We start from the raw sequence: 12,588 nt of genomic DNA, 5'->3' as shown, positions 1-12,588 counted from the left end.
GTGTGTGCTCTGGTTTTCGAATGTTCTTTGGAACCTGAACATCTGACGCAGCTTCTGATCTGCAAAAAAGCCTAGCTGTCAGCCAAACGGAAGCCACGCCTCGGAATTTGAACATTTTGAAAGTTGAACGTCTTTCCGGAAAGTATTACGTTTGACTTCTCGAGGTTCCACTGTATTGCACATTGTGACTGTTTGGGTTCCATTTTTTAAAATATCAATACAGTAACCCCCCAAAAAGCTGAATCACTGCAACAACTTAGAAATACTGTGGATTTCTGAGGTCAGCAAAGGGGGGCAGGAGGAGAGACGTTAATAAGAGCTCTGCCTGTTCAGGCCAAAAGGCCTTTGTCTACCCCAGCATCCTCCATCCCAGCTCTGAGGGTCTTCTGGCAGTTCCCTCACTGCGAGAAGCCAAGTTACAGGGAACCAGGCAGAGGGCCTTCTCGGTGGTGGCACCCACCCTGTGGAAAGCCCTCCCTTCAGATGTCAAGGAGATAAAGAACTACACTACTTTTAAAAGACATCTGAAAGCAGCCCTGCATTGGGAAGTTTTTTGATGTTTGATGCTTTACTGTGGTTTTATAATTTGTTGGAAGCAGCCTAGAGTGGTTGGGCCAACCCAGTCAGATGTGCGGGGTACAAATAAAATCATCATCATTTTATGCTTTGTGGCTTATTCATTATTTTGCATTTTAGCTTATAGGAATCAGAGTTGGAAGAAGCCCCCGTGGGTCATCTAGTCCAGGCATCCCCAAACGCGGCCCTCCAGCTGTTTTGGGACTACAATTCCCATCATCCCTGACCACTGGTCCTGTTAGCTAGGAATGATTGGAGTTGTAGTCCTAAAACAGCTGGAGGGCTGAGTTTGGGGATGCCTGACCTAGTACAACCCCTGCAATACACACTCCATGGTACCCAGGACCTTAAGATAAAAGACAAAGAAAAAACAAATAGCAAATAAAAAGCTAGGCAGATGTTTTACTAACATTGTAATTATACAACAAATTTGCCCCAGACCGGCCTCAATGAAATCTTGCCACTATCCACAAGTCCAAAATACCTCATTGATCTTAAATAGGGTCTAAAATCCTGGAGCAAGCAGTTTCTCAATTGTGACCCAGTTTGTGTACTCCAAAGAAAGGGTTGGGGAAAGCACTTGGCAAACAAAAGAAAACATAGAAAGGCGAACATGGGATTATGGCACTGTATATTAGGAAATTTTAAAATACAGGCTTTCAGAGGAAGCTCCTTACCAAAGATCATTGCAGTGAATAGGTCTCTATACAAGAAATTGAAGAGGAAAGGGTTGTACCAGGCCTCCACTCCCACAATAGACGTCACAATGTACACGATGGAAATGGTCTGAAAAGTAATCAGAGAGAGAGAGAGAGGCAGAATTGCAGCATCTGGAAAGACTCATCCGGCCAGCTGGTGCTTGGATGGAATGGCTTAGCGATCAGAAAGCTCTTAGCCATGTTATGATATCGCCCAAAGGAGCCTGGGCTTATGCCCCTGGGGTGGAAAAACAGACCTTCCAGAGCCATTTCCCCGTCTCCATCCCACCCTGTCCCTACAAATGCATCCCCAGGGGCAACTGCTGGCTGCAAACAGCGGACCCAAAAACCTGCCCAGCTTGAAGCTCCCCTAGGATGTGGCAGCTGAGCCTGGTGGGAGCTGGAGCCTGAAAAATCTTGAGGATGCCAGCTTCGCCACGGCTGGGAGAGTCACCCGCAGCCTCAGCTGGAAGATGGGGATTGTACTGGTCTGTATCACAGGTTTGCTCTTGCAAAGACCGGCAACACAACGTGAAGTGGTCTCTGAACAGGCAGACAGACACACGCTTATTTATAAAGGTGCTAGGAACCAGCCAACCGCTCCTTTCAGTTTTTGCTTTTGGTAAGAGGTTGTTTGTAACCTGATTCAGCCCACTTTCCACCACCAGACATGGAGGGGAGAAAGTGGGGCAGGAAACTAGGATTCAAATCTCTGCTCAGTCACAAAGCCCAATCCCTGGCGACCTCATGGGTAAAAAAAGGTAAAGGTAAAGGGACCCCTGACCATTAGGTCCAGGCGTGACCGACTCTGGGGTTGCGGCGCTCATCTCGCTTTACTGGCCAAGGGAGCCAGCGTACAGCTTCCGGGTCATGTGGCCAGCAGGACTAACCAGCGCACGGAAACGCCATTTACCTTCCCGCTGGAGTGGTACCTATTTATCTACTTGCACTTGGACATGCTTTCGAACTGCTAGGTGGGCAGGAGCTGGGTCTGAGCAACGGGAGCTCACCCCGTCACGAGGATTCGAACCGCCGACCTTCTGATCAGCAAGTCCTAGGCTCTGTGGTTTAACCCACAACGCCACCCGCGTCCCTGACCTCATGGGAGGGGCGGATAAAAACCACTTATATTGGTCCTGAGCGGGGGTGGTGAGTCTTTAATATTCTATTTTTGTATTTTTAACTAAAACCCTTCCCTGGAAAGGCTAGCGCTTGAATGACAACTGGTTTGGGAAAAGTATGGGGTGGATGCCTTGATTGGATTTTATCTGGACAGAATGGACTGGACATCTGCATCTGCATGTAATAGGAGGATTCTTGGACTGATTTGGCAGAAATACCAGCCTGTGAAGAGAGGCTGCGAACCTATATAGGGGAATCCTGGACATAAAACCACACAGAAACATATTGTTTGATTTATCTCGCTTGTTGGAAGAACTCAGAGGCTGTGGAAAATAATGAGGATTAACATCAGAACGACTTATGGGAACCATCGGAAATGAATATGATAAGCAGTAGGTGTATGAGATGATCAGATCCCCTCCGACCTCAGAGCATGATGAAGTCTCCCTGAAAAATTTGGCATAAAATTTGGATTGCTTAATTATTGAATAATTTGTATAAGTCGGAATATATTATGTGATTTGATTGGAATGTTAAAATGGGAAATTTAATAAATATTGTTTTTAAAAAATATATTGGTCCTGAGCTTTTTGAAGGGAGAGATCATAGAGCTGGAAGGGATCCCGAGGGTCATCTAGTCCAACCCCCTGCAATGCAAGCAAAGCATCCCTGACAGGTGGCCCTCCAACCTCTGCTTAAAAACATCCAAGGAAGGCGTCAATGCCTCTCTGCTTAGACAGGGATTTGAGTCCAAAGTATTAGCGCTCTGCAGGAGCAAAGTCCCATGGGCAATTTGCACAGCCTGTAAAAGTTACCGTATTTTTTCTGTGCATAAGACTAGGTTTCCCCCCTAAAAAATAATGTCAAAAATTAGGGGGCGTCTTATACATGGATGCATCCCCCCCATTTTCTTAAATCTGAGTCCCTCTGGGGCTTCTTATAGACAGAAAAATATGGTAACTCCCATGAGAGAGGGAGGGATCTGAATTCATTCGAGTCTTAAGAACATATGAAGAGTTTTGTTGGATCAGGCCCAAACAGGCCCATCTGGTCCAGAATCCTCTTCTCACAGGGGCCAATGAGATGCTCCAAAGCAGGCATAGGCAAACTCGGCAGGAGTTGACGTCTCAAAACATCTGGAGGGCTGGGTTTGCCTGTGCCTGCTCCAAAGGGGAATCTATCTGCAAGCAAGACCAGGGCACCACACCACACTCTCCCCTTCCAGTATACCTGAAGGAGCGTCTCCACCTCCATCATTCTGCCCGGACGCTGAGGTCCAGCTCCGAGGGCCTTCTGGCGGTTCCCTCATTGTGAGAAGCAAAGCTACAGGGAACCAGGCAGAGGGCCTTTTCGGTAGTGGCGCCCGCCCTGTGGAACGCCCTCCCACCAGATGTCAAAGAGAACAACTACCAGACTTTTAGAAGACATCTGAAGGCAGCCCTCTTTAGGGAAGCTTTTAATGTTTGATGTATTACAGTATTTTAATATTTTGTTGGAAGCCGCCCAGAGTGGCTGGGGAAACCCAGGCAGATGGGCGAGGTATAAATAACAACAACAACAACAATTACTTTTGCAGTTCCCAGGAACTGGCATTTGGAAGCACTGCTGCCTCCAGAACAGAGCCATCAATAGCGCTCTCTTCCTCCATGAATTGGCCGCATCCTCTTTTAAAGCCATCCGTGTTGGTGGCCATCCTTCCCTCTTGTTGGAGGATAATTTAACTATGAACTGTCTCGAAAACACACAACCAAAGGTGGACAGGAAGAGGGACACGTCAAGCTGCTTCTTCCCTTTTGGCTCAGGAATGAAATTTGACCCAAGAGTCTTACGTTCCCACCTGCAAAATCTATTGACCAATGCAGGTACAACCCCCCCCCCCTTCTCCCCCCAGTGCAATTTACGGGACAGCATTGCACAGAGGTCTCTGCTCAGCCAAGTCCAAGTCAACAAAAGCTCTCTGACTGGCTGTGTGAGGAGGCAAACATCCGGGGGCAAAGGGCCCTTCCAAGGCTCCAGCGTGGTGAGCGGCTGTTCAGAAAGCGATCCATGGCCGTGGGCTGGGGAGGGGAGGGGAAGGACAGCCGGGAAATGATTGCCCGGAGGTATTTTTCCTGCCAAAAGGGAGAGAAGGCAGAACCACAGGAGGCAGTGATGGTCCAAAGAGGACTGGCCAAACCCATGAAGGCGGCTAGCAATGGGGACTAGCCAGGATGACTCTGCTCTGACTCCTCCACAGTCAGAGCTCTCATGCTCAGGTCCTGCTCGGTGGTTTCCCACAGGCATCTTGAAGCTGACCCAGAAACTCCAGCGGGTGCAGAATGCTGCGGCGAGGCTCCTTACGGGGTCTTTGCTGCGGGATCACATTCATCTAGTGCTATACCAACTGCACTGGCTCCCGGTGGAGTACAGGATCCGGTTCAAGGTGCTGGTTTGAACCTTTCAATCCCTATACGGCCTAGGACCCTCGTACCTGTTGGTTTCTGCTTCCTTCACTGTGCAGCAAAATACAAGTCACAAGACACTGTTTTGCATTCCACAGTCAGAGTTTCTTTTGGGTTCCCACGGGAATGGGAGACTGGATGTGACGTTCACTGGTTTCCTGTTTTTCACTGTTCTCTCGGTGTTCTTTGTTTCTGAGAGGGTTGCTTCTCTGCTCTCACAGAGGCAAGATGCATGTTTGGATTCTCTCAGATTAGAAGTGTAAAATAAACTTAAGAATGTGGCACATACTGCTTATCCTTCTGCTGTGTGGACTGCTCTGTTTGGGCTCAAGATAAGACGAGCCTGTATCAGCTTCAGATGGGCAGAAGCTGGTCAAAATCTCACAGTACCTACGGGACCGCCTCTCCTGGTATGCCCCGCGGAGGACCTTAAGGTCCACAAATGACAACACTTTGGAGGTCCCGAGCCTCAAGGAGGTTAGATTGGTTTCAACTAGGGCCAGGGGCTTTTCAGCACTGGCCCCAACGTGGTGGAACGCTCTGTCACAAGAGACTAGGGCCCTGTGAGACTTGACATCTTTCCGCAGGGCCTGCAAGACAGAGCTGTTCCGCCTGGCCTTTGGTCTGGACTCGGTCTGACCCTTATGTTGCCCTCCCTTTATGGTCTTGATTTATCAGCTATTTTAAAATGAGGCTGCATTTTAAATTGCATTTTAACCTGTATTTTAAATTGGTTTCCCCCCCTCCCTCTTCCCCCCCCCATTATGTTTTTACTGTGATTTTATTTTATTGGTGTTAGCTGCCCTGAGCCCAACACTGGCCGGGGAGGGTGGGGTATAAAGAAAATTTATTATTATTATCTGGTCAACCACTGCAAGAACAGGAAGCTGGACTAGATGGGCCACTGATCTGATCCAGCAATTTCTTCTCGTGAGCACAGCTGACCGAGATGCTGGTGGCTGGCAGAACACATGACCCCCTTCCTCCCCACTCCAAGGCAATGACGTCTGCCAAGTAATTAAGTCAGAGAGGACTCTGCAGATCTTCGTCGATGAATGTTGACTGCTTTGGCTGACAGACTCATCTATTAAAATGTGAAGCAGCAGGAAGGAAGGGGGGAAACCTCAGATGTCACAGCAGGCGCCATCTGAGAAGCGACTGCTGTGTTGCGGTGGAAGGAAGACAGAACAGCCTCCTCCAAGATGTTGCCTCTTGCCTGGCAGCTTTTGAAACTGGCTTCCTTTCCTCAGCTGCCTGGCTTATCACTGGCACAGATAAAAAACTGATGCAAATTGTTGGGAAATCAATTGCCCCATGAAATGTTGCAGCCCTGTTGTTTTGCAGTTCAGTCCCTCCTAGCGCCATCTGACTCAACACCGCAATTCCTTGCAAGAGACCTTCTTGCACTCCTCCACTGTAACTTTCACCCACGATGTTTTGTTTTCATTTCTTTCATAAAAAATTATACACCGCTTGATTGCAAACAAAAGGAAAAAAACCTCAATGTGGTTTACAAAAAGATAAAAGAAGGAAATCAAGGGGAAACATATTAAAACATACAAACAAGTTAAAATACTAAAACCTGGTTAAAATCCACATCAGTTTTCTAAGCATCTGGGCAGGCTTGTCTAAACAAGGATTTTTTTTTAGCAGGTGCCAGAAATAATACAGCGAGGGTGCCAGCTTGGCATCAATAGGCAGGGAGTTCCAAAGACTTCCAAGACCGTTTTGTAATCTTTGGAGGGGAACAGTCTGCCATTTCCAGGCATGGCTTGCTCAAGCTGGCCTGGGGCAGATCGTTAGTCTTTCCCAGCAGTGAAATTCTGTTGTCACACTGACTAGCCCAAGGCAACCCTCCTTAAGAGGAGGCGCTCTGTGCCGCTGTGAAAAACACTCCACCCCACTCCACCCACTCGGACTGCAGAAAGGCATCCTTGGAGGCGAAATAACCACACAGCCCTGCAAGCCAGGCCAGAGGGTCTTTTTCTGGAGCTTGTTTTCAAGTGGCTAAGTGTTTCTTTTCCACCCTCTGCCTCTCAAACGAGCCCCTTCCCCACAATGTTACACAAAACAAAAGAATTGCCGTGAAAATCCCTGAAACCAGAAGTAACCGACTATAGAATTGAATTAAATAACAAAAATCAAAAAAATTAAGGAAAAGTTAACCTAGAATTAAACAAAGACTTTACGAGATGCCGGCTACAAAGCTCGTTTCACTGAACTAATCAGTTTCCTGGAAATAAAGATATTATAAACCTTAAATGATTTTAAGTGATATCAAACAAAGTCAAGAGCAGGGCTGAAACGCTTCCTCGAGTTTACAAAAAAGGTATGAAAACCTCAATGACAAGTTGTAAACATAGCCCAATTTAAGAGAATCAAGCAATAGTAATAAGAAATTGAGGTTTGAAGTTTCAAACAAACTCAAAAACAGGGCAGACACTCAAAAACAGGGCTGAAGCACTCCTGACTGCTGATGTTAAAGAAAGGTATGAAAACCTCAATGACAAGTTTTAAACATAGCCCTATGTAAGAGGACCAAGCAGTAGTAATAAAAAATTGAGGTTTTAATTTTTTCACTGCCTTCCCCATAATGGGCTTCACAACACCCAAAAATAAAAATACTCAATTGTCAGAATAAAACAGCACATGAAAAACAAACCAATAAAAGCAAATCCACATGCAGGTAAAGGTGATAGGCTGCTACTGCGGTGTAGTGCTGGACTAGGACCTGGGTTCAAATCCTCCCACTGGGTGTGACTTTGGGGGGCCAATTGCTGCCTTTCAGCCTAACTATAACTCACAGAGTTGTTGTGGGGTAAAACGGGGAGCAGGAGAGCTAGAAGAGGCGGGCTACAAGGAGGGCTGGAAACCTTCTGTTGAATAGTTAAAGCATGACTGTAAACATGTAAAAACACAGGTAGGATTTGAATGAAGAACATCGGCAAAATATTTGTTGGAGAATATTGTGGAGAAGTTAGGACACAGAATAACCATAATACACAGAAATTTTAGAAAACACGGGGAAACCATGGAGGGGGTGGAGGGGAAGTCAAATCTGAAACAAATGTGATTTGGGAAAATACGTATCAAATTTGTAAATTTTCCGAAACCTAAAACCCTCCAAAGCAAAAGCTGGAGAGCTATGCGCACAATCTTGACTTCCTTGGGAGGAAAAGGCAGCCTATACAGTCGTACCTTGGTTCTCAAACGCCTTGGTACTCATATGTTTTGGCTCCCGAACGCCGCAAACAGTGACTGTTCTGGTCTTCTAACATTTTTCGGAAGCCGAATGTCCGGCGTGGCTTCCGATAGAGTGCAGGAAGCTCCTGCAGCCAATCGGAAGCCGTGCCTTGGTTTTTGAACAGTTCCAGGAGTCGAACGGATTCCCAGAACGGGTTGAGTTTGAGGACCAAGGTACCACTGTAAATGAAATAAAGCAAATAAGCGAAGTGGGAAGAGGGAACCGAAGGGTCAGGAAGCGACGCACTTACCACCTGGCTGATGTCGTACCCCCAGGGCAAGAAGAGAACTCCTGTGTTGTACTTCTCCCAGTGGGAGAGGATGAAGGAGAACAGGACCACCCACAGGAGGATGTAGAGGACGAAGACGCTGACGCCGTTGGGGCCCCGGCCGAAGGTGGAGTAGACCGTCACCACGAAGAACATGCAGGCCCAGCTGTCCAGGCCGTGGTCAAAGAGCTCTCCCAGAGGGGTGCTGGACTGCGTGCGCCGGGCCTGTTTGCCATCCACGCCATCTAGAAGGGGGGGGGGATAAGGAAAGGAGGGGGGGTCAGAGGCACGGGTCAACCCCCTACAGTCCCAGTGGCTGGCTGGGAGGAGAGGCACAAGCCCAAAAGCCAGACCTTGTGTTAAAGAATCTGTATTTATCTGTCGGAGGGCCATAGATCAGGAGTAAGGTGTCTGCCTTGCAAGGAGAAGGTCCTGGGTTCAAATCTCGCTGGCATCTCCAGGTGCGGCTGGGAGAGACTCCTGCCTGAAACCCTGGGAAGCCACTGCTGCCGGTCTGTGTCAGCAATACTTAGCTAGGGGGACCAGTGGTCTGACTCTGTAGCTTCCTGCGCTCCTAAACAGAATCAGGACTCAGTGGATAAACCGCTAAGGGGATTTCTCTTACAGCCATGTTCTGTGAGGGCTTAGGAGGCGTGAACGTGAACGCTTGGTACAAGAGAGGGTGGCACGATGCCCTTATGGAGAAACTGACCCACAAATTGAGACGGGCAAGGGGAACAAAGCACAAAGAGACCTTTGTTGGGGAACGGTGGGGATTTCTTTCATTCACAAGCACTCCAGAAAACCAAAGCCTAGTCCCAAAGATTTATAGTAGCTTGTGGATCGGTTAATAAGAATATATTTAACACATATATACTGTTGTAAGCTGCGGTGTTCATGGATGGAGGTTTTCATAATGATTTTTTTGTTGCGGGGGGTGGGGGAAATATAAAGGGAATTTTTTGTTTTTAAAGCATGCAAGTCGTTTGGCCCCTATGACTGCTGAGACCACCATCGCAAATACCCCCTTCTACCGCCTCTTACACAGACACAAAGACACAGTAAAGAACCAGCTTTTACCTAGCGTGTAAGCCATGAAATTGAGGAGGCCCACCATGACCCAGACTTTGTTCGGAACGTGCTGCTGATCGGGTGCTGTGGAAAGAAAACCATTCTGAGCGTCAACACAACCTCCAGGGACATGTTTGCTGCACAATCATTATTGTTATTATAATCATTACTGTTATTGTTATATATTATATTTGTATGCTGCCCTTCATCTGAAGACCCAGGCCCGCAGGGGTCAGCAAACTTTTTCAGCAGGGTCTCCAGCTGTTTTTGGACTACAATTCCCATCAACGCTGACAACTGGGTCCTGCTAGCTAGGGATGATGGGGATCGTAGTCCAAAACCAGCTGGAGACCCAAGTTCAGGGAACCTTGATCTAGACCAATTACCTGTGGGATCCATACTATCTGCATTGTGTCCTTTCAGTTCACAAACACAGAGGCACAGACGGACTGAGAATTTCATTACATTGCTTCTCCGCCTTGTGTTTTCTACCTTCCCCAGAAACACGACTGCTAAAACTCAACACCAGCGTGACAGGTGTTGCATAGGACATGGGTAGGCAAACTAAGGCCCAGGGGCCGGATCCGGCTCAATCACCTTCTCAATACGGCCTGTGGACGGTCCGGGAATCAGCGTGTTTTTACATGAGTAGAATGTGTGCTTTTATTTAAAATGCATCTCTGCGTTATTTTGTGGGGCATAGGAATTCGTTCATATATTTTTTCCAAAATATAGTCCGGCCCCCCACAAGGTCTGAGGGACAGTGGACTGGCCCCCTGCAGAAAAAGTTTGCTGACCCCTGGCATAAGATATACAGGGAGGTGCACAATCCCTGCCCAAGGCTGAAGAGGCATCGGAAATGAAGGTCAGGACAATAAACGGGTTAACTGGAAACATGCCAGAGAGATGCTGCAAGGACTATCCAGGACAATTTATTGGGACAATTTGCCAAGATGTCCCTGTGAAGGACGACAAGGAGGAGGCCACACAAGCAGCAGCAACAGGAGCAGCAGGCAGGAGATGGGACATATTTGTTTTATTTATTTATAATAATATTTGTATCCCGTTGTAGAACAGAAAATAATATATCAAAGCAGTTTGCAGCAACAGAACCATTAACACCTTGCAATAAGAGGTTCAAAACAGACGCCAATTAACCACTGCCGAAAGATGTCTACTTAATTGCCCAAATCGGCCTGGCAGTTAAGTTTGGGGCAGGGGTTTAAATGTTGCAACAGAATCTCTAGCAGCGTTAAAGGTCGTTGTTGTCAATCAAGCCTCACCAACTTGTGGGATGACCAATGATGCTCAGAGGCCAAAGAACAGGCGACACTTCCAGGAAGGATAGGGAAGGCCCAGAACAGGACCACAACACTCCTGGTAGGATTTCGACAGAGAGATCAAGGCCATCAGATAACTGGTGATCATCACCTCTGCAAACTGACAACTCCCTGCTCATTTCAGCCAAGGGCAGAGTCCTGGAGCTTATCACCCAGGTTGTAAAGAGGTTTGCCACCAACGCCTTCTCCCAGCTGCCAGGTTTCCAAGGCTGGAAGGCAACTCCCTAGGCATAGGGTACCATCCTGGCATTCCCAGCCGATCTGGGTAGAATCCTAGAGCTGTAGAGTCAAAGGGACCCAAAGGGACATCTAGCCCAACCCCCTGCAATGACGGGGGCTAGGACTATGGCAGCAGCTCAAGGCAGCCTCTCCCAACTTGGTGCCCCCTCATAAGAACAGCTTTCTGGATCTGGTCAACGGCTTATCCAGTCCAGTGCCCGGTTCTCACACTGGCCGACCAGGGAAACCTGCAAGCAGGATTTGAGCGCAAGAGCAGTAGCCGTTCCTAAGGTACCCAGCAGTGTTAGCCGCCTTTAAAGGTAAAGGGACCCCTGACCATTAGGTCCAGTCGTGGCCGACTCTGGGGTTGCAGTGCTCATCTCGCTTTATTGGCCGAGGGAGCCGGCATACAGCTTCCGGGTCATGTGGCCAGCATGACTAAGCCACTTCTGGCGAACCAGAGCAGCACACAGAAACGCTGTTTACCTTCCCACCAGAGCGGTACCTATTTATCTATTTGCACTTTAACATGTTTTTGAACTGCTAGGTTGGCAGGAGCAGGGACTGAGCAACGGCAGCTCACCCTGTCGCGGGGATTTGAACCACCGACCTTCTGATCGGCAAGTCCTAGGCTCTGTGGTTTAACCCACAGTGCCACTCGCATCCCTTGGCAACCTTTAGGCACACACAATACTCTGCTCCCCTTTAGATGTGTGGGGTGACGAGACAGTCGTGGGCCATTCCCCCGCCCCCCGCAGTCCAGAACTGAAGTTTGAGTGTGTCACCGTAGACACAAGGAAGTCAATATGCCATCAATGCGCAGAGACAGAGTGAAGAACACGCACCATCTCAGCTCATATCACTTTCATGCCTGTAAATGTGTATACAGCTTTTGCTGTTCTTGTTTAAAGAAAAACTGTCTTACCAGATGCATAAAAGTCAGGGTCACAGTATGCCATGAGGAAGAAGTTGAAGACAAGGAGCAGGAAGCCACTAAACGTTATCAAGTTGGGGGCCAGCCACATGGGGAAAATCTGTGAGAAAGCAGCAAAAACACATGCAGAAAACCCACATTAATTGATTAGCCATGTATAGTCGAGCCCCCTCTGTGACGTTTAAGCAGGGGGAGAAAGAGACTCTCCTTGAGAGTTAGCGTGACGTTCGTCTGTCTTGCTTATCCTTCATGCGGCAACACAGAAAGGAGCCCAGGCCATGAGTGTAGCTTGTGCATCTCCGGGCAATTAAGCCCCCTCAAAGAGGAGGAGAAGCAGCTCCTGAATGAGCCACAGACCAGAACAGGCAAGAGGCCGCGCCAGCCAGAAAGGGGACTGGCAACTTCTCCACTGACAGGGATGCCAACAGGTGCACTTCAAGCACAGAAAGCGCACTCAACAGGGCACGGAGGGAGGCAGGAGGGCCAACTCACCTTGACCACCGTGTTCCAGAAGGGATGCATGACGTACAGGGAGAGGGGGTTGCTGTCCACAGCACTGTACTGTGAAGGAAACAGAGAGGAGAGAGAGGTTAGGCTGGAGATTTTCTAACCCAGCAAGAGCTACAGAGAAATACCTAAATCCGTATTTGTGTCATGCCTTTATCAGGCCAACCA

The 12,588-nt window shown here is 48.2% G+C and overlaps 1 protein-coding gene across 3 annotated transcripts in view; it reads right to left on the bottom strand.

Annotated features, from left to right (window-relative positions):
• SELENOI (selenoprotein I) overlaps positions 1–12,588 on the bottom strand; it is a 55,385-nt gene that overhangs the window by 10,563 nt on the left and 32,234 nt on the right. For all 3 annotated transcript variants that reach the window (XM_083605417.1, XM_083605418.1, XM_083605416.1), the window contains exons 2-6: positions 12,406–12,474; positions 11,905–12,013; positions 9,430–9,504; positions 8,332–8,594; positions 1,254–1,362 (exon numbers count right to left, since the gene is read on the bottom strand). In XM_083605417.1, coding sequence (XP_083461543.1) covers positions 1,254–1,362; positions 8,332–8,594; positions 9,430–9,504; positions 11,905–12,013; positions 12,406–12,474 — 625 coding nt within the window. The remainder of the gene's footprint in view (positions 1–1,253; positions 1,363–8,331; positions 8,595–9,429; positions 9,505–11,904; positions 12,014–12,405; positions 12,475–12,588) is intronic.

The sequence above is a fragment of the Podarcis filfolensis genome, assembly GCF_964270895.1.
Source record: "Podarcis filfolensis genome assembly, chromosome: 3".
Lineage (NCBI taxonomy): Eukaryota > Metazoa > Chordata > Lepidosauria > Squamata > Lacertidae > Podarcis > Podarcis filfolensis.
This window is presented reverse-complemented; position numbering and strand designations above follow the sequence as displayed.